Below are 21,523 nucleotides of genomic sequence, written 5' to 3'. Positions count from 1 at the left end.
TTGGCAGTAACTTTTGCACTTGCAAGACATTTCTAACACGCTTTCCTAACATCCCCCCCATTCCATTCTTCAGTACCAATAACAGTATAGTAGGTATGTAAAGATGCTGCTCTCCCTCAAAGGAGACTGTGTGCTGGGTCTCACAACAGAAAACATGAGATCACTATATACTAAGCAGGGTAGAAAATAATAAGGAATACTACAGCATGAGAGAAGTTAACTGCTTGTCAGTTTCTGAATAAACAGCATGCCTGAGATTTGGAGATGGCTGCACCTGTAAGCCATTTTCAATGTAAGTACACAAATAGATATAGAACATGTACAAGGTAAGAACCAGAGGCAAAGCATTTAACATCCCACATTTATGTGTGTATATATATATATATTTTTTTTAACAGTTACAGAATTTTTTTCTTCAGATAATTTTACATTTCTGCGCTGTGTAAGGCACATCTAGTTCAACTGATATGATGAAGTACACAGGCTTCTTTTGCACAGAACAATCAGACAAATATGTACAAGACATGAAAACAATGTTTGATAAAAGTATCAAATACACAATTAGGCCTTAAAAACATTTTTAAAAAAGTTTGAAGTGTGTGCAAAATTAGGCAAAGAAAGCTTTTTTTTTTCATACTCCAAAGGGTATAGTATTAGAGGTTGTAGGTGCTGGCTAAACTATTTCTATTTTAAGAGCAGCTTAATACTTAAAAAACAAACAACAAGAAACCCTCGAGGCATTGCATGATTTCAGTATCTGTGCTCTCAGTGAAGGGCCGAGTGGTCTGATGACAGTGTGTGTTCATTGTGCGTTAACTTAAAAAGCTAGAGGTCCATAGTTCCAAAGCTCTGATGATCTCTCTTCAGCACAATTCGTTTGAGAATTGGTAAATCTGAGAATATGATCAAGATGCCCATCTAGGTTTGCTGCATTTGTTCAAAACACCAGAAAGCTTGGAGGAATCTGCATGAAAGAGTTGTGCACGTCACTGAACCCCACCATGAAAGCAAATCTTCATTTCTCTATTTCCAAGCAATCAAATCTTTACTGAAATATCAAAAGCATTGATTTTCACATTGCATACGGAGAATTTCAATGACTCTGTTAGGGAAACAGTGTTTTTCTTAGGAGCAAACCAGACTACATTCACTGTTCCACAAGCCTTTAGTTTTCAAGGTGAAGTTTTACCATCAGCTTCAAGCTGGTAATACTATCCTCCTCCCTCCCACTCAGCAACCCAGAGCGGTTGAAAACGGCCTGAAGGATGAACCCTTTCCTCCATGGGTGCAGCTTCCCTGACCCAGGTCACCATGGTACAGTGCAGGTGCAGAAACAAGCGGCAAGGTGTGGAGGAGAAGCAGCGTAGCACAGTTTAAGTCGGGATGCTACCAAGCATCCAACAATGGCCTCAGTTGTATGGATAGAGTTTAAGCTTTATAACCCATCCAAAAAAACAGCTTTTGACTGACTAGATGAGATGGCCACTTTTGTCCTTACACATGCTGCACTTCACTCAGCAGGGCTGTTAGACTAGATGGCAGCTGCAGGTGAAGATGTTGCCTAAAAGTGGATTTTACCCTGAGCTACATTGCCTTTGTGTCAGCAAAGAGGAAGGATGAAAAAAAAGGGCTTTGTTGTTATTTTTCAGGGAAAAGGTGAAAAATGGAGTAGAGGAAAGAAAATGGTATAAAAGAAGTCTTATCACATCTTGGACTAGGTATTTTTAGAAGACTAGATGTTACAGAAGCATTTTTGTAAGCATACTTCCATATCCTCCTCTAGGACTACTGCACATGATGAAGCACACAGTGCAGCCATCAACACACTGCTTTTTCAGTTGAACTTGCATTTTTCTTCACAAATGCTTTCTGGGTGACTTCACCCTTTGACTGGTCCTGCACAGGGGATCAAGTAAACCAAGCTTGAAAGGCTGAAGTGGTCTGGTCAGGAAGCTCACAAAGCAAGAAAGTAGCTGCCAGTTATACGAACACAATCTACTTCACTACTGCAATTTTACCTCAACCCATGGTTTAGAAATTAGATTTTTGCAGTTACCTAAAAAAAGTAGCTTATTCTGCCTAATGAATGCTATATCCTGCTTCTAAAAGCCTCAGTGCATTGCTAGCAGAGTAACATCTCCACACTTTGCTCCTCAGAGCTGTCTCTGAATGTTTCTGGAGGCTCTCAGTCCCAGTTTGAAAGCTTGAAGCAGCATGAGTTTGGAGCCCTGGAAGTACACAAAGCAGCAGCCCACAACAAGACTGGAGCAATCAAAATCTGATCAGTGGTGCCTTTAATAGCCAAGGTCTTACAAATCAGTACAACATTCTGGACATAGCAAAGAGTAGCCATGTTCCCTGGGCAGCAAATGAAAAGTGATGCTGAACACGGTGCTTATCTGAAGCAAGCACTTACGACGATACCCCCTGACCCATCTCCTGGGGTTTGTCATCCTTACCTTCTCTAAGGAATTCTAACTGCTGGGACCTTTAAATGCAAATCCATTCTTTGGACACTGTCCTGGCCGCATCATTTGCATGTACAAGTCCATCCTCTGCTGCATACTACAAACACAAGTTAAGACACAAGCAATCAGAAGCCAGACTAGTACAGGAGAGAGCCAGCAGCTGGCTGCGCTACTTTAACCTTTATTAAAGCACTGGGCAGATATCAAAGTTCAGGCTACATAATCAGACATCTGTAATCCTCCATCACCATGGTATCAAGAGTCATTCATCAACAGAAGCTGCGCTAGGATAAGCAGCCTCCTCTAATAAGACAACACACGGGTACACTTAGGATCTTGAAGACCACCAGCTCCAGGCTCTGGCAGCCACGGCTGACTGGTCTCATGGCAGCATTCCTGGAGAGCAGGGTCAAACGCGCCTCCTGCACAGTCACCTTCCCCACAGGTCTTCTGTAGCATGGGAAAGGTTAGGAAGAAGCCCTACACTGTTAGCCTATGTTGACTGTGTAAATTGAAGCTCAGCTCTCCAGTTCCTCTGCACCTTCAGCAGGTACATTTGCCTACAGACAGGTTCTCATCACCGCTTTGTCTTCCCCAGTTCTCCCTATTTGCAAATCCCTAGGTCATCTTCGGCACAGTACTGGAGGGGATAGCTCAGTCACAGCAGGTGACAAAAAGCAACTCCAGCCAACAAGAGCCATTCCTGGACACAATGTACAGATGTTCATGATTTCCCTTCAGACAAAGGCCTTCAAGGGGTTTCACTAGGCAAATGCAGGTAAGGTCTAACACTACTTCAACAGTAAACGGCTGTCCATGTCTAGGAGGGCTGTTTTTTCATGAATAATTCTTCATTCCATGAGGTAGCAGAGTTAGACTAATGCCAGAAGACGACATTCACAATCACCTGCATCACTTAGGAGCCTGTTGTCAGAAAGACAGCCATGGGAAGTTAAGATTTTGTGCTGCAGAGTAGCATCATCACAAAAATTTGTCACAAAACCAGACTTAGCACTAATGGTTCCCTGTGTGCCTCTTCCATAGTACTAATAATCCTACTAATCTCTAGTAAGTATATTGACTGTTCTAGTATTTTGTGCACTGCGCAGCTTCTCAAACACAAGATCCAGTGGACACCTTATGACCCCAGTGCACCAGCTTTGGAGCTTCGTACCACAACATGCTGTACGTGACCACAGCTTTAGGTGTATTTAAACAGTAATAAGATGAACCCACGGCAGACGTGCCCGTCCGTTGTTTGATGGGAGCTCCAGGCCAGTGCTCTCCACTAAATGCCTGCCAAATACCTCCAATGAAGGAGCACGCTACGGCTGCTGGCAACGCCAGCAAGGCAGTATTGTTTTTTGTTTACTTTTATTTCATGGACTCTTCAGGCACATCATCTTTAGTGGTCATTGGTAACTGCTGTAGGTTGAAGATTACTGCCACAAAGGAAGACCCTTGTCTTGCTTTAAAGAAATATTAATGCCAAGATATTAAATATAATTTATTCATGATTAATAAAAATACACTTCTCTAAGATCTGAAACACTCATAGTTTATAGACAGTAGAAGCTTTGTTATTCTTTGTCAGGTTTTCCAGCTTTATTCAAGTTTTCACAGGAGTGGAACTAGGTAACAGACCCTTGTTTTATTTTTATTTGACAGTTCCAGCAAATACTGTCTTTTTGCTAAAATGGCAGGTAATCCATTCACGTTTACGGTTCCTGCTAGACACATGTACGTATGACACTTAAAATATACATTTTACTCTGATTCTTTGAACAAGATGCTCCCCCCAGACTATTTGCAATTGCATTGCTTTGTGAAAAACATAATTAACATTAATCCTCTGGTATGTCTTCATACATACTCCTTCAGCTGCCTGGCCAAAAAAAAAAAAAAAGGCTAATTTGTGCATCTGATATAAAAGAACAGAACATCATAAGAGAAAAGTTTAGGTAGAATAGTTTAAATTCTTCTAGAATCCTTACAAAACCAGCACTATAACTTCTAAACTCATGTGAAAAGCAATGAAAGAGACCTTTCCCACTTTTCTTTGCAACAGAGTCAACTCTTGGTGAGGAAAAACAAGGAACCCAACAACAAAACCGACCACGATGCAGCTTTCTGCTGTTAACTAATTTAGAAGAGGCAAGGCAGAGTATTCCCCCCCCCCCCGTACAGTGAAGCAAACTAAAAATCAACAAAAATCAACATGAAACACCACCAAAAATCAGACCCACAACAAGACACACTTCAGGCAACCTAACCTTCCTCCCCAAAGCAAAGCTACAACCCTTGCCTTAGGAAAGGATTGGTGTTGAACACAAGTACCCTTGCCTCCCTTACTCTTGCTGGGGGACCAAGCCACGAAAGCCTTCCCCCTTCCAACCCCCTTATTATTTATTGTATTATTTTTTCAGGGTCCTTATCTGTTATAGCAGAAGTCAGACATCCTTTTAAAGCTCCAGCTATCCAGGCTATCCCTGCTGGCTTTACACCAAGACGCTCTGAGCACTTGCTAATTTATAACACCAGCTTGGAGGTGAACAGCTTCTGCACCAGGTTAGGCTAAGGGCACTACCAGCTCTAATTCCTGATACAAGACAACATGAGCTGCCCCAGCCATTTCAGTGTTCCCCCAAATTGAAAGGCGACATCCTCCGAGAGGAACAGCAGCAAAAGACCTAGTCCTTCTTCAAGACGGAAAAGCAGCAGATGGGGACACTTACTGAGAAGTGTCCAAGATAAATAGCTATTCTAGCCTAAGTTCTCTAGTTAAACAAACCAAGAACAAATACTGGCATGTTTTACATTGGGTCAGAGAGGATTTCTACAGTCATTCTTAAAGCTGCATACCACTATATTATGCTGCAGCGCAAGATCTCAGCTCTTTTCATATCAATATAGTCCTTGAAATCAAATGTGATGAAGCATTTCCCAATGCAGCCTTTTCTCCTTACGAGTTGATCCTTCTTGGGTCTAATCGACAGCCAGACTGGATTTTTTCCAAATCAATATTTCTGAGATTGTGGTACTCTCCAAAGACTCTCAAAATAAAACACAATTAAGCTTTAGAAATCAGTTTTGGATGCAAGAACAAGTCCTCACATGTTGATACTGGCATTCAGACAACATTTGTGTGCCTCAAGGGATTCCAAACATTCATCACTAAAATCTTAAGAAACATCGAGGATCACTGTCTCTCATTTGATTTCCTAATAGCTACACACACACACTATGCAGTTGTTTAATAAATACTAATATCCAGAAGTAAGCTGTGATTTATATTAAAAGTAGGTGAGAGTTGGGAGCAGTCAGCATACATAACCAAGCAACTTCTCAGGTCTCTGCCAAGTATTTGGCAGGTCAGTTGAGAGAACCACAGACATGCCCAGCACTACTTGCTCTCGGGAACAGGTACATGCATAGACACCATCTACAGCTTTCAGCTCCCTCCTCGTAGATCTTTTTTTCCCTTAGCTTTGTTCTTTGTAGTCCTGAAAAAGGTTTTGGTTTGTTAAGCGTTAGCTATTTTCTGCTCTGTGACAACAGATACTGAAGATACCCTTTCATCAGGCTACTGACTGACAGCTCACATTAATTTATGTGCTGTAGGCCAGGGCCTGTATTACAGGTTAGCCTTACTGCATATCCCTCACCGTACTACACAGAGGAACACTGCTAGATCAAGTCCTGGGAAAGACAAGAAAGGGAAGTGGGCAGTGAAAAACAACTTGGAGAACTCATCTGTTTTTTTTATTCACTTTCTTCATCTTCAGTTGTACCTGAAGTGTAAACTGCACAATACCAAGCAGCCGTCAGAAAACCTCGAGGAAATGTGATGGATCACCCCAGTGCCCTATAAACAGGAAATATTTTTCAGAGACCAACAGGGATTTTCAGCTACTCCTTGGGCTGGCACAGATCGTGGGTATAACGCGCACGTATACACGGACCTGCGGCATAATGCCCATAATGTTCATTACTGGAAAGCAGCCCAAACGCAGGAGGAAATGAAACTTCAGTATAAAGCCTTTTTAGAAGTGGTTCACACAAAGTTTCAGAGAGGCAAAACTAGTAAATTTTGCGGTGTAATTACCAGAGTTGAAAGTTTTAACCTGGTACTTTGTTCTCAAAAACTAACAAGGCATGCTATTAGCAGAAGTATTTACATAACCAGAATAATTCATTTTATAAGACTGGAATGTTTATCCATATTTAAAGAAAGCCCATGTAACTTGACAAATAGCAAAGGTAAAGAATGCTAAATCATAAGGTCATCTGTTCATCAAATAGAAACATTGAGATCCCCATGACTGTCATTTAATCATGCACAAATATCACAAAGTTTAAAGAGGCCTGCTGAGAACAAAGTTTTCAACTTTAAGGAGCCTTACGCCAAGATCAACCCACCTCAACCTCTGGGAACACCAAAAGCTCCTTAGGTACAGATGCCATCCCCACATTTAAGTAGCCAACTCAACGTACACTTAACCAGCCTGCCGGCTGTGTGCGGCATCCCGTCCGTACAAGGCAGCAGTAGCACGACAACAGCAAGCAAAAGGAACACCAGAAGCGTTGGCTGCCACCGAAACTGCATTAGTTTGCCCTGAGCAGTGCTGGGACTTTACTCCCTGGCGTAAGGTGGCTGCTGCTGAGTAAAGAGAAGCGTCTAGTAACGTATCTTTGCACCCTGAATTACCTGAGATCCCTTTGCCATCACAAGTGAAGTTTAAGAAAACACATCTGCATGTAAGACACACACGCCTCAAGGCGCAACAGGATACTCTCCCTACTGCTCAACGGTGCTGTAAATATGCAAAAGTAAGAACGACCCCCAAACTGATCTCTGTATCTAGCCTGCACAAACACTGTAATATCAACTAATCGCTCATACTAATCCACATGAGTTACTAGATAGCAGAGGAAAAGTCAGCAGTTCTTAGCGTCACCTTCTGGCTGAACATCAACTAATTTCAGTGCACTAAGTGAACAAAAGGAACTTGGATTTCTAAGACCCTCCATTGACATCCATGGTGGTGGTTGGTTTGGTGGGATAAGTAGGTCTTGGACATTATCAGCAGCAGGAGTTTTTTTTTTTTTAGTGTTATTAACTATGAAAAAAGGTAGTTTTTTTTAATTAAGTTTGTTCTTAAAATAATGTTGTTACCTTGATCAACAGGTAATTTCATATCAAGATATTACCATTCTGATACTTTTCAGATATTAAGACAGTTTGACTCATTAAAGCCTATAAGTGAAGGGATAATGACAACCTATGAAGGTGTGCAACAATTTACCTTCCCTGCTAATGCACTCTCTCTCCAAAGTAGAGAAAGGCACCCCTGCTGATCCAATGCTTGACAAGCTACCTTTGGTTTCAGAAGCGAATCATCAAGGTGTCCCCAGAAGCAATGATTCCAGTGCTAAGATTATGCCACTAACTGGAAAGCTCAGCTTCTGCAGGATATTTTGACAAATCCGTTGTGGATTTTGGAGACAGACTTGCCATGAGCAAGGGTAGTTAATGAAGAGTCCCAGATTCTGCCACATGATCCAAACATGTGAGCTCCATTTCGGCAACTGACCAGCAGGCTTTTATCCTCAGCTAGCCCATTCCCTACAGCTGCAATCCACCCTGACAAGCTTATTAAAAAAAAAGTAAAAGTGCTGCAGTGTAAGAGCCATGGTCTGGAGTATTACTATCAGTACAATTAAGCCGATGTTTTGTTTCTGGCTACTACTGCTCTCCATCTGTGACAGCTCTCCAAAGCCAAATATACATATGGTTGTTATCTAACCTAGTTCTGTCAAGTGATCCTGGTTAGCCAGAGAGAGATGCAAACAAAGCTACCGGCAGCAGCTCTGGCTGATAGCACTCCCGATCTGGCCCACTTGTTCCAACTTCCTAGTTGTGCTAATTTAAACTGGTTGGTAGTTGTGCTCTAACATGGATCTAAGCAATGGCCAAGGTTACAAAAAAGCCTCACTTGTTCTCCATGGTGGTTGTTATGGAGGAAAAAGTCATTTTTTATCTACGTATGCATATATGGAATATTAATACGTATACACACAATATGCACATAGAGAAATACTTTCACAAGTTGATTAGTGTATAGATAAAAGTAATCCATAGCAGAAAGAGGTGGAAGCTTACAGGTGATAACACTAACATATTACCCTGGATTTCCTCATGCAGGAAGTGCCAGAATCATGTTTTTTTTTTTTTTTTTTTATCTACCACATAAAGAGACAAACTCAAATTACTGAAATGAACAGAGCTGTACATAGATTGACAACAGGGAAATAACTTCTTAACCCAAACTTAGCCACCATTAGACCAGCACAGTGGAATAAAACCACACTCTCTGGAAGAGACCCACGTTCACAAGCAGAACTAATCTCTCAAGACAAACAGTACTCCGAAGATGCTAACAAACAAGTTTTCCCTCCCAACTTAGTTCAATAACACTATCGTTTACCGTAGGACACCAGGCGTAAAAACATTCTTCCAGTTATTTTGGGTTCAAGGACTTCCTGAGCCAGATGTGGTTTCTGCGTATTCACTAGCTGACAATGAATTTCCTGCTCTTGAGTTTGTTCAGTCTGTTTGAACCCGCATCAGTTTTCAGCTTCCATGTCATTTTTTGGCAACAAGTCCCACCAGCACACTACTCACTGAACACAAGCCTCCTCCTTCCATTTCACTCATCAAAATATTGAAGAAAAATAATTAAACCTGTTTCTACAATTCAGGATTTTGTCAGAAACTTGAGGTTTTAAAAGCATTGCTCAGAACTGATTAAAATGGCATTAGAACTGAGCAAATGCACTAAATTAAGTTTATTTTAAAGCTATAAACCCCATAGCAGTAACTCTCAAGTTTGTGTATGCTAAAGTTTCCATAGTACCTGTTAGCAGTTGCCAAGTAATGCAGCTATTCATTACTTGCAACATACATGCACATGACAACTAGTGCACCTATTTATCCAGGATTAGGTAAGGAAAGAAACCCATCCCTCCCATGAATCCTATTGTTCTTTTTCTCAAAAGCCTGGGACTAGGCAGAGATAGAGACCACTGATTTGCTGTCAGAACACGTTGCCAGATAATAATTACAAGCTGAACAGAGATATCAAAGACTGACAGATCTCGAATAACTTGCTCTCCCTCCTTTTCATTGGTAGTTCACTAAAGCTATCTTAAAGAAATGGATGCCTTCTATGCTATTATGTCCTCATATTTCATCAGCAAAGCTAGAAGAGTATTAAGAAAAGTTATATAAAGAAAGGGTTTCTGGTAGACACAAGAAAACCAAAACAATCTTTCCCCCAACCCTGCCACCTAGGTTAATTACTGTGTGAAAAAAAAAAAAAGGAACTGGCTATTCTAAAGCAACCCGACCTTGCAAAACATGGGCTGTAGAACATTTTGGCAGCAGGTCAGAGAAACTTTCCTTATTGCCATAAATATTCACTAGATAGATTTATGAGCCATTGTCTGATCATTAGCCGCCAGATCAGTTTTGCTTTTCCACGTATGTGCATTTAAATGCACCACTGAGTACAGAGGGTACCCTGCTCTTTCCTACCGCACATTTAACATTTTTTGAATTAAATTTCAGAACCAGAAAACTCCACTTAAAAGTTCTGATTGTTATGTGAAAGGGACCCAATTGCTCATTGCATTCTTTACAAAGCATGGGAACTTGCATGATAAAATAAAACTCATTTCTCTAACAAAATATCAGCTACAAGAGATCACCATGTCTATTGGAGTCATGTAGAAATTGTCTGTAGATCAAACATTTACATTGGGCATAAAAGCAATATCCAAATAGCAAACAGATGTCATAAAATGGAAAGAAGCCAAGTTTACTCCAGAAATTTTACCATTAAAAAACCAAACACAGGTACTTGTAATTGCTATAAGAATTGCTACATAATTCTGTACTATTCTTAGGGAACAATTGCTGTCAGTTAGATAGGCATACAAAAAGGATATTTTGACCTGGGACTGATCAGTCTGTAACCAACATATGTCCACAGCTCAAGCAGACATTGATGGGATTCGTGTGGGATCCCATTCAGTGAGGTCTCTGTCGAGCTCGATGCGTAAAATAATTATAGGCTAGCCACTGCAGATTAAGACACCCAATATGCCAGTCATACCAAACTATTAATGGTACTGTGTTCTCATGATGTAAGAGCTATTATTGAGAAACTTGTTTTATATTGCCAGTGCAAGTTCTGGAATTTTATTTTTATTTTTTGATCTTACATTAAAGAGGCTGAGTTTGGTAACATGTCATAACCATAAGACACATGAAAGCATTATAGAAATTAACTTTGAGTGAAAAACACATTTTAATGAAAAAACAGGCAGCTCACAGACATACTGGTTTAGTTTAATTTGAGTAGTTAGAAAACTTTGGTTATCTTACAGGTGCTACAGAGTCCATACTGCTCAACAACTCCATAAGTAGCTATTTGGACCCTTCTCCAGAGATAAAAAGCTCTTGCCTGAACCTGATTGAAAACTTGGTGTTCTTTTCTCAGGTTCCCTGACAGATGAGGAGCAGTTTATGGCTTATAGGGAACATGGCTCTTTCCAAGGCCTCGTGACTGCAGAGAACAAGAGGTACCGAGAGTCTTTGTTCTGCAGAAGACAGGTAGTATGTGCAGAAGAGCCAAAAGCCTTTCACAAGAGGTGTTCATGAGGTCAGGGAGAACGTATGCTTCAAGGCACATGCTTCACATATGCATTCAATGCACATATGTTTCAATGCAATATTTTCATAAATAAGTAAACAACAGAATTTTCACCATAAAGGTCAAATGTTACTTTATTACAAAAACAAAGAGGCAGGATTTCAGGAACCGTTATAAGGGCAAGACCCCAATCCACCCCTTCTGAAAGGGGGCCAAGGGTTTCTTTGTGGACCCAGGTAGGAGTGTCCATAATCAATTCCTACCAAGGGCACAACAATGCAAACTAACGAGTTGAAGAGGCATGTGAGAGAAAAACAAAACCACAAAATTCCCACTGTAACCGTGCGACTTGTTTAAAAAAAAAGTAATCATCACTACCTGAAATAGTCTAAAACTTGGGAAATCCCTAGATATCCTGAAATTGTTTCCCTGAACAAGCTGTTCTTTGTAGCACAAGCCTTTAGCATGACAGACAACGTTCTTTTGTGAGCTTTGTGCATTTGCTGCAAGAAGACTTCTTTGTTCCTGCTTGGTTTTCTCTTCTGCTTTACCTGGGGTAGTACGCTGTGTAGTTCATGAAGAGCTGAGCCCCAGCAGGGTAGTACGCCGTGGAGGGCTGGAGTGTTCGTGGGTTCAGGAGCATGGATGGCTGGTACAGAGCAGCTTCTGTTGGCACAACTGCAGCAGGAGCCGGAAAGGAGTAGGAAGGGGGTGAAAGGCCTAAAGGGACAAATGGAAAATAGATTAAGACCTTCGAAATCCCAGCATGTGTGTGTATATACACATATATGAACTCCATTAGCTGAACAGCTCTGCAGTAAGTAAGGAGCTCTCAAAAGCTTCTCATTTGCTTGCTCATCACAGAAAATAAAGCTGGGGTGCTGCTATGGGCCTGACTGCAAGACTAAAGTGTGTCCTTCTACCCCCCAGTCAAAAGCAAAGGTCAGTAACACAAAAGTCAGTAACCACCACTTACTCTGGGAACAGGGTCTCTTTCTGATGAGGACAATATTATTTCTTGTCTAGGCGCATTAAGATACTTCTCCATTAAAGGAAACTTCAGTGCCCTAGATCTGCCTAACTTTCTGCAGGGCAGAGGACGCCTTTCCATCTTGATACTCCCTATCCCCCAAACTGCTGTGTTCAATTGACCAAGAGCAGAGTGGACAAAAACTTTGCAGCTTCTCACATTAACATTCAGTTTCAAAAAAAAACAGAAAAACAACACACTGCACTTAGCTGTGAGGGCCTCATAAGGCCTCACCTCTTGATGAAACAGAGTTAAACTGCCTCCTTTCCCTTTCCTTTCCTTCCCACTTTTCTTCTCTAGTACCGTAACAGTGAACATATGAAAGTTTTAAATAGCCCTGAATAAATGACACAGAAGCTTACTTTAAAGCAACAGTCAGCATCTCACTGCATTGTGGGATGGGGCAGTGACAGAGGAGGAAGGGCTTATCTGAGGAATACATCATTTGCATTTGTATTTACAAATAGGAACACTGCCACCTAAGAAATCCCAAACTTTGGGACTTCTACTCAAGAACCTGTCCTAGGAGCTCTCAGGAGCTCCTGTCTGGGATATGTCACACGTAGGACCACATACTGCAGATCCCCGCTTGGATGAATCTTGCATTGCAAGAAGTGCCAGTCATCTGGAAAGCTTAGCTCCTAAAGATTAGCTGAAGGTCTACTCACAGCTCAGGAGGAACCACACCCAAGAAATTCACTGTCAGATTGGGAGCTCTGAGTAGGGTTTAGAGAATGTTTCTTAGAAATGCCACCGTAAACAATAATACATGTGCAGAGAGAGAGAAAGCTCCTACTCTACTGCCTTACCATTTATTATCTTGGAAGCAAAGTATTATTTTTCCCATAGGCTCAGATTTATACAAGCGTGCATGTTTACTAAGTCAGCCCTTAAGCTCTTAAAGCATCTTCCCCAAACATTTGTCTAGAAGTCCATGCTCATCCTAACAGCTCTGAGGAGCATTATTGCACATGAAATACAGTTTCTGCAGTTCTCTGAGGCCAAAGGGATGTGTATTTTACTCCCACAGAGGCAATTCGGTCTTGCACAAACAACAAAAAGGAAGAGTTCAGCCAGTAGTGGTTCAATAGGTAGACCATTTGAGGTTAAGTTCCAAAGGAGAGCATTTCCAATGGTTTCATGAATTAAGTTTGGGGAGTGAAAGTGGAAGGACTTATTTGACACGTTCACCATGATGAAAAGTGTACATACAAATCAGTTTTAAGTGGGAAACTGCTCTTTAAGCCTTAGGCAGTCAAATTACTTTTCAAAGTCATTGCTCACCTTGGCCAAGTTCAGTTTCAAGAAGGGGAGGGGAAGTTTGCCATTAGAAAAGCAAGAGGAATTTGAAAGTAGTATTTCAGTCATAATAATTCACAACCAAAGGGAAAAATAATGACTTCAAGCTGCTGATTTATCATGAAAAGGCCTTATTTTACCAGCCCCATCTGAGACTCCTTTCCAAGAACCAGAATCAGAGTCAAGAAAGCAGATCCAGCACCTACCCGCACACAGCGTAGAGTATTGGCAAAACCCATGCAAAACTTACATGGTAACTTACATGGTGGTGGGGACAAGCCATTTCGATTTAAAGTGCCCCCCATTAATACAAAGTTCATCTCCTCAGCAGAACATTGAAAGACTTCAACGTATCTATCCTTCATAGTCTTCTTGTGACACTTCTGTGCAGCCAGAAAAGCTCGGTCTGCAGATTTCATCTGAATGAAAGCATCTCCCGACGGACGTCCCTACAAACAAGACAAACAGAAGTGTTTCTGGAGCTCCCACAAAGTAGCAGCACAATAATGACTTGTGCTGTTAAAAACAATCTTCAGCCATGAAAATATTTATCTCCAAAGTAAAGCGCAGCCAGTCATCCCTACAGACTCTTGCAACTATCAGCATGTTTAAACTCTCCCTGAAGTTTCCCCACTATTGCTGGGGAGTCATAATCTACCTGTTGCATCTCATGGGCATCCTTCCAACTTGTGCTAACTTAACTGAGAAAAGAAATACAGTCAAAAGCCTTTTTATTTTGTTAATGCCAATATGGGCTGGAATATTTTAAAATGTCACTAGCCAAAGGCTAATCATGTAGATAGGCTTGGTGTGAGCATGCAAAGAAGAAAAATTAGATCCTTGTATACAGTTGTAAGTGGGTGGGATACAGAACTAGGAAGAGTCACTTTAGCCACATAAAGCTGTTGGCTTGAAGTAGCCAAAACTGGAGGTAGAGATCTGAAACCAGCTCTAAGTTAAGTTCTGAGCCAGTTCTTCTAGTTTCTGAGGGAAGAAAACCATAGCACCATCCTTTACACACTTGTTTATGATTAGAGGGTTGGAAACAGGAATGGTGGGAGTAGCGAAAATATTCAAAGAGATAAAAGTCAAATAGCTGGGCAAAGCAGTACCTAAAAGAAAGGTGACAGCTTTGGGCAGGGATGGCTGATAGCTCTCAGGACTACACACACACACGCTTCCTTCGGGTTCTTTCATTACTGCTGACGAGGGCTGACGCTAGCATGAACCATTACTTGTGCTTTAACATCTGCATCGTTTTATTTGTCTCTCCCAGACCTGCACATTCCTCATCATTTTTCAGCCCTGGCTCGGCTATGGCTAGGTCAGGTCCTCACAGACACAGAAATCTTTAGAGAGGTGCTGCAGAAACTCTAGTCCCTTCTCTCTTCCCACGTTCCTCAAGCACAGCAGCTTTACTCTGGAAAAAGGAACTAGTTTGCAGCTGCAACATAGGCTTAGCATCACTCAAAACAGTTTTAGAAAAAACATTTTTACACCACAGTAATCAGCAGAGCCACTCAAATCATCTCCACAGAGAATGAGGAGCTGCCCTCTCCTCCCCTTAAAGTCACAAAACTATGCAGATAAACAAGGAGGTCACAACATGTGCCTTTGTCTGAAAGGTTTTGGTAGAAACTACCTCCAGGAAACAATGGCAAAGATGAAACTATCTACACATGTCAGTGAGCCACTAATCCACATGCTTAGCCATAGCCATTCAAGGGAAGTAGCACCACAGTTCAGGAGACTTGAAACTTCAGCTGTAGATTTAGACTTGTGCCATAGGAAATCCTTCCATCTCAAAAAGGCTGCAGTCATATGGCCTCAAATACACCTGAGGCATATCGTTCAGCAAAGCAGGGGCAAAACGCTCCTTTGTGAGTTAATGATGACCGCACTTTTTTTTTTTGAAGATATGCCTCACATAAGAGGAATTATTAAAGCTGTTGAGCAGGACTCTTCAGTGCAAGCAGCGCAGGATGACAGCTGGTGCTATAGGAACACCTCTAGAGATTGTGGCTTAGCTTTAGGCACATGGGTCTCAGCGACAGAGACCACTCTACAGCAGATGCAGCAGCTGTTATAGTGTGGTTCCAGTAAGCCCATCTATTATCAGTACATTTTTAGAGGAGCGCTGGAGGCCAATTCATGTCATTAGTGTCAATCCCAAAGGTGCTTCCCTACTGGTGATGATATCATCAGGAGGAGCCTGTAACACATACATGCAGCTGGCACAGAGTGCCCAGCAACGTGGCGCCTACCAACCTGGTGATTCAGTACCATGTGGACGCCATGGGTCCGAATATCTGTAGAGAACTCCCCCAAGAACTCCAGGATATCCTCAATAGTGGCAGCATAGGGAAGGCCACGCAAACGTATGCAGTCTCTGACATTAGTGGGAGGCACGAACTGCTGAGGTAATACTGGAAGAATAGGAGGCGTTGGGAGAGGAATGAGAGGCGTGGAAGAGTACCTGTTCAGCACCTGCGCAAAACAGAAGGAGGTTACAGAAAGCTTCCTTACTTATTTTTCAATTCATAGGATTGATGTTACATCATTTTCAGTCTGGGCAGCATTTCAGAAAAAAAACAGTGAGCTAGTTTCTGGGCTTAAACCACAGCAGCAATGCTTAGAATTCAGACACTTCGCAGAAAGTCTTTAAATTCTCCAAAATAAATTGATATATTTTTCCAAAAAAAAAGTCACTTGAACCATAATGCAACTCTCAGAAGATCTAGAACGTGAAACCTGTATTTCTACAGCATTTTGTCATGAAAATATCCTACTGTCTGCATAGTCATGGGGCCATTTCTACTGAAAAAAATGGCTCCTCTACTAAGTATTAGGAGAGCCTATGGACTAGAAACATACTTCACTACCAAACAGCCTTGACATGCAATAGTACATCATGTAACATGGGTGGTGTCACTGAGTCACAGTATTAGAAATAAGGCAGTCATGCTCTGAGATTTTGGTAGTCTTAACAGTAAAAACCCCACCCAGTCAAGAGTTTACCAGCTATTTAATCACTTTCCTTTAACCATCTCTGAACAATATCAATATTAAATTACACAGGTGTCAGATGTTTTTGCTAAACAAAGAAGTTACGGGATCACTTGATGAAAATGCAACAAGAGTAGCAAGTTGCAGCTATGTTTTCTCACTTACTGTCACCCTTCAAATGAGGCACCAAAATCTCTGCATATTTGAGGGAAAGAGCTGTGCTGTTGCTTGGTTACAGTGAAATGGCTATGGTAGGCCATAACTTGCATCATGGACAGGACCTTCTAGAATCGTGTGTAGAAGTTAGTGACATCAGCCCAAGCTCTACAGGTCTTTGGAGACACAGATACATAGTCCTCTCAGTCCTAATTCATTCCCTTGACAGCGTACCTGCAATCAACGCTCTATCAAGCTCATGCAAGAGGGGTTACTTCTCAAGCCCAGTTCCGCTAAGTTTTACCATCCTCTGCTAGGTAACCAGTGCTGTCAGAAGATGGCTGACAACTATCATTAGAGGCACTTTGTAAGGCTCTTCTGATATGCTGCTCTGAAGAAGCCAACTAGATAAAAAGGCTCTGTTTTCCGTGTCAGTGACTAAGGATGCCTTTTAGATCAGATTTGTTGCTAGCACTCCTCTTGAATAGAGCTAATCAGTGAATTCAGTGGAATTCACAGAAAATGTATGTTGGTCTACTACTTTACACTACAGATACTGTTATTATCTATAACTACTGTTTGCAAGAATATCAGAAGACAAAAAATTCAAAGATTCTTTTATACACACTTATGTATGCATATTTTGCATGCGCGTGTGTGATTAAGAACATCCACATACCTTAAGATCCTACATGCAGAGGGAGCAAAACCTTACAGTAGTTTGGACAGTACTCTTTCCAGCAACAGTTGTCAAAAAAAAAAAAGAAGAAAAGAAAAGTTTTTCTTTTCAAAAGAAGAAAAACTTTCAGTCATGGCCAATCAGTACTTGCTGACACTACTTAATGCCAATACAGGAACCTGGACTGCAAGAAGCACGTTTGCAAGCTTTCCACCCACCTGCTGAACTTCTGCTGCAGTGCTCCTGAAGAGTTCAATGTACCTTTTTCCCAGCAAGTCCTTATGCTTTTTCAGTGCATTCTGCGCATATTCCTCGCAAGCAAACAACACAAAGGCATCCCCCGTTGGCCGGCTGTCAGGGTATGTGACGAATAGGACTCCCTCCTTCCCTCCTGTTACAGGGCAGTGCTGGCCAAAGAACGTCAGCACTTCTTCCGTTGTCACATTGAAAGGAAGGCCTCGCATCCTGACAATCACTTGGTTTTCTTTCGATAAGAACTGTGCAACCTCATTGGAAGTGCCTTTAGCAAAAGAAGTACAGAAGCACTCAAATTTAGGCAGCCACATAAAACCCCAAGCAAGTTTGGCATAGCTAACTTCTCCTCCCCCTCCTAAGACCATTTTAAGACCATTTCTGAGCAGAATCCTTTCTGCCTGAGTACTGTCTCCACTACTGTTCACCTCACCTTTTTAACTTATACTTTTGGCATGCTTTGAAGCCACAATATATAGCAATCAAGTTCCCAGACCATTATGCTCAGAAAGAAAGCTAGAAGGGCATGTTGAAGACAGCTCAGGAATTTCATCCTATCCTGAGGAAACTGTCAAAGTCTGACAATTATACTTCCAGCATCTTTAGAAGACCATTATGCTCATAGTTATAAGCCTACACTACCCTATCCAGATCTACCTGCTAACCAATTTTGCACCTTAGCACAGTCCTTTCACTTACAGCTAGCTTATTTTGCCAAGCTGATACACAAAACAAGTCTGATAGCGTCAGACCTACATTTTTTCCAGCATTAACAAGCAGTGTTTTTACTTTGAATGGTGCAACTATTACCAAACCTATCAGTTAGCCATCTATTCAACAACCTAATAGCCTCTCCCACTCCAAAACCTTAACTTTAGACGTTCAGTTAGTCATCTACAACCCCCAGAACAAATTTATGTTAGGAACCAAGAAGGATTTTAAGCCAGTATTGTAGGTACATAACAGCTTATTGGATCTTAACTCAAATTCTGTATGCTTGCAGTCATAAAGGAAGAGTGGTAGTCTGTGGGAAGATTAGTAGAACAAGTTTTGTGGTCTTTCAATTCAAGGTTTGGGAATAGTCCCCTTAAAATAAAGTATTTCATCTAAATTTCCCCCTTTAGTCAGAATCGAAGATTTCATTTAAAGAAAAATCAGTTCCATAAATCCCTTGTTATTTACACTGTGATATCTGTTTGCTTTTATGTGCAAGTCTCCACAGCAACAGCATTGTTTTGCAGAGAAAAACAACCTGAGCAGTTTTTCCAATCAATAACATTTAGGTCCCCTCATTTAGGGAGGATTACCTTATGAATTTTGTTCATAAGTGAGATCACCTTGTCTGATCAAATCCTTACTTAATAGGCTGCTTGAAAATGGTGAGGAATGAAATTCCCATGAAATGGTGAGGAAATGGTGGAAGAAACAAAGGTGGACAGAAGTCATGGAACAGCTTGGACTGCCTGCAGACTACCTAATTATCACCCACCAGTTACCTACTCGTTCACGGAAAGAAAAATGAAAGACCGCATCCAAGAGGAGCCGTTTAGAACCCCAAGTTAGTTACAGATAATGATGGAACAAACCCTCCCCTTCTCATCCCCTAAAAATTACCTCCTGCAATTTTAAGGAAGTCTTCACCTGTTGCCTTGTATACCTAATGAAAGGGAAGAAAAGAGAACACGTGACTGACATGCAATTTGCACTCCTGTTGAGAAGAGGACCTCAAGGCCAGTGTCACACACCTCAATGTATCGATTTCCCATGTGATGCTTGTGTCTCTGCAGCGCTAGGTCTCTATGCTCTTCACTTACAAACCTCACAAGAGCCTCCCCGTTCCTCCGACCCTGGGCGTTGAGGCAGAGTGCAGCACCTCCCCTAAAAGATTTAAGTCAGAGAGATAAAAACTCTGTGACTGGCACAGCAGAAGCACTAGAGGCAGAGATAAGTTCTTTGCTACTAACTTGGCAATGTTTAAGCCTTTGAAGAACCTCGCTATGTCCTGGTCAGACGACTGCCAAGGTAGTCCTCTTGCTCGAATGACAGCATTGTCGTCCACAAGTTCCATCTTGCTGCTGCAGGCACCAAAAGAGGAAACAATGCTTGTCACCCACACTTCTGTGACAAGCTTCTGCCCATGCTCCCCCTCTGCTAGGCAAGGGGGAAGGTACTGCCAGGGCTTCCTGAGACCCACAACCAAAGTCACAGCAAATGGCAAGCTCTGCTGAGCTGCCCCTTTCCCAGCTTTACCCTGCTCTGCACCACATTTGCCCCTTGAGCTCTCCTCTTCTTGAGCACGCTCCCACTTTGCTCTCCCCTCCTGACATACCAATGTTCTGTGCTTCCCTGTTGTGTGAACAGGGTTACTGCACTGCAATGAAATACTTGCTCTTCTCACCTCAGGTAAGTAGAAATTGAAGCAGAGCTGCGACAGCATGCAAGGGCCAGTCACAAGCTAAGACCAGATTTGTTTCAGATTTTACTTCACCCAAGGAGTCTAGCCTGAATGTTTCATGTTGAGGCCATTACTGCGCTACTGGAGACTAATATAGCTACAGGCTACGTCAACTGCTTAGCATGGGAATGGCTCAGCCACAGAGAGCCAGATTTAATTGGTCATTACCACCGTCTCTTTTGTTCTCCTGCATGTTAAAAACGCCATGAAGAACAAAACACTGACAACAGCTACCCACGGCTGCTTTTATGGCTATTGGAAGGCCAGGTTGTTGCACAGAGACCATGGGATTGATTAAGCAGCTGCCTCCCCTCATACAGGGGCTGTGCTTTGCCCTGCTGTAGGAGGGTCATGGTTTTGGTTGTGTTTTCAGTTCTCAGGTGGCCTTTCCTATAGGAATCTGTCCAGAACTGCTCCTCCCTATCCCAGTCGTATACTTTAATACTTTGCCTTAATAAAATAAGCAACTGGTGCATGTGCCTGTGCAAATAAGACAGTGTTATCTTCCCTGATGACATACCTCTATTAAAACAGTTGAAACAAAACCCATCAAATTCCACTTATTATCACAAATGAGATGGGAATCTTTTACCTCATCACAACATTTCATTATCGAAATGGGAAAAATCTTAGAACAATGCTAAAACAAATAGCTGCCTGAACTAATCTCACTGAATACTTTCTGCCACTACTGTTGCATTTTTTTTCTTGCCTCTTTTCACTCAGAATCATCTCTTGCCAATATCATCTACCATTATGAAAGTTCATTAATCTGGAAGAGGGAAGTAAGTGCTTGTGCAAGAAAGGACTAAGTAAAGCGAGGAAAAATCTGTATTCATCCATGGAAAAGCAAGATTACATTTTAAGAAGTCATCAAGCATAGATGAAGCTTTATGTTTAAAACATGTTTGGGAAGAAGACAATCATCATAGCTCAAGCAATTTACTGGTAGCAGCCTTTTGTTTGGCACTGTATCTTTATGGAAATGCATCTTTCCTTTGCAAGAAAAAAAATCATCATGATGTATATTCACTGTGAAACAAACTGAAGGAAAAGCTTAAGAGTTAATACTAAAACGGTTACTTCTGCAAAAATGCAGAAGTTCTTTGTTCACAGAAGAGCCCACTCAACATCCATTATATACACTTATTAGGAGAACCCAGAACTAACAGCACCTAGCAGGCTACAGTTTCCTTGCTAGGCTTCAGTCCTGCATCTGATGCAGTTTTCTACCCTTTTTCCCCACTTAAAACATCTAATTTACTTCCACAGCAGTGGCAAGATAAATAAAAATAATGGCAACATCTATTTGCAGAAGTACAGTTTATCTAAGCAGTGCCTTTAGAAAAAAAAAAGAAAAGAAGAGCAAGATGATACATACCAAGGCCCACTTTCAAATTTGTAGTTCACTCTTTCTGGATCTGAAAACTTGTGATCTATGAAACACAGTACAAGTTATTT

General features: G+C 41.6%; 1 protein-coding gene across 4 annotated transcripts in view; it reads right to left on the bottom strand.

The window, feature by feature from the left end:
• Positions 1–340: 340 nt before the first annotated feature.
• The window catches only part of ESRP1 (epithelial splicing regulatory protein 1), a 33,358-nt gene continuing 12,175 nt past the window's right edge, over positions 341–21,523 (bottom strand). The window contains exons 6-15 of one of the 4 annotated variants that reach the window (XM_080580609.1): positions 21,444–21,498; positions 19,572–19,682; positions 19,353–19,485; positions 19,222–19,264; positions 17,574–17,875; positions 15,783–16,001; positions 13,765–13,963; positions 11,737–11,905; positions 2,460–2,565; positions 341–964 (exon numbers count right to left, since the gene is read on the bottom strand). In XM_080580609.1, the coding sequence (XP_080436735.1) occupies positions 2,475–2,565; positions 11,737–11,905; positions 13,765–13,963; positions 15,783–16,001; positions 17,574–17,875; positions 19,222–19,264; positions 19,353–19,485; positions 19,572–19,682; positions 21,444–21,498 (1,322 nt within the window). In that variant the 3' untranslated portion in view covers positions 341–964; positions 2,460–2,474. Of the gene's footprint in view, positions 11,906–13,764; positions 13,964–15,782; positions 16,002–17,573; positions 17,876–19,221; positions 19,265–19,352; positions 19,486–19,571; positions 19,683–21,443; positions 21,499–21,523 lie in introns of all 4 variants that reach the window. The other 3 variants (XM_080580610.1, XM_080580608.1, XM_080580611.1) reach the window with 3 other exon arrangements.

Source organism: Anser brachyrhynchus (genome assembly GCF_964034855.1).
Source record: "Anser brachyrhynchus genome assembly, chromosome: 2".
Taxonomy (NCBI): domain Eukaryota; kingdom Metazoa; phylum Chordata; class Aves; order Anseriformes; family Anatidae; genus Anser; species Anser brachyrhynchus.
This window is presented reverse-complemented; position numbering and strand designations above follow the sequence as displayed.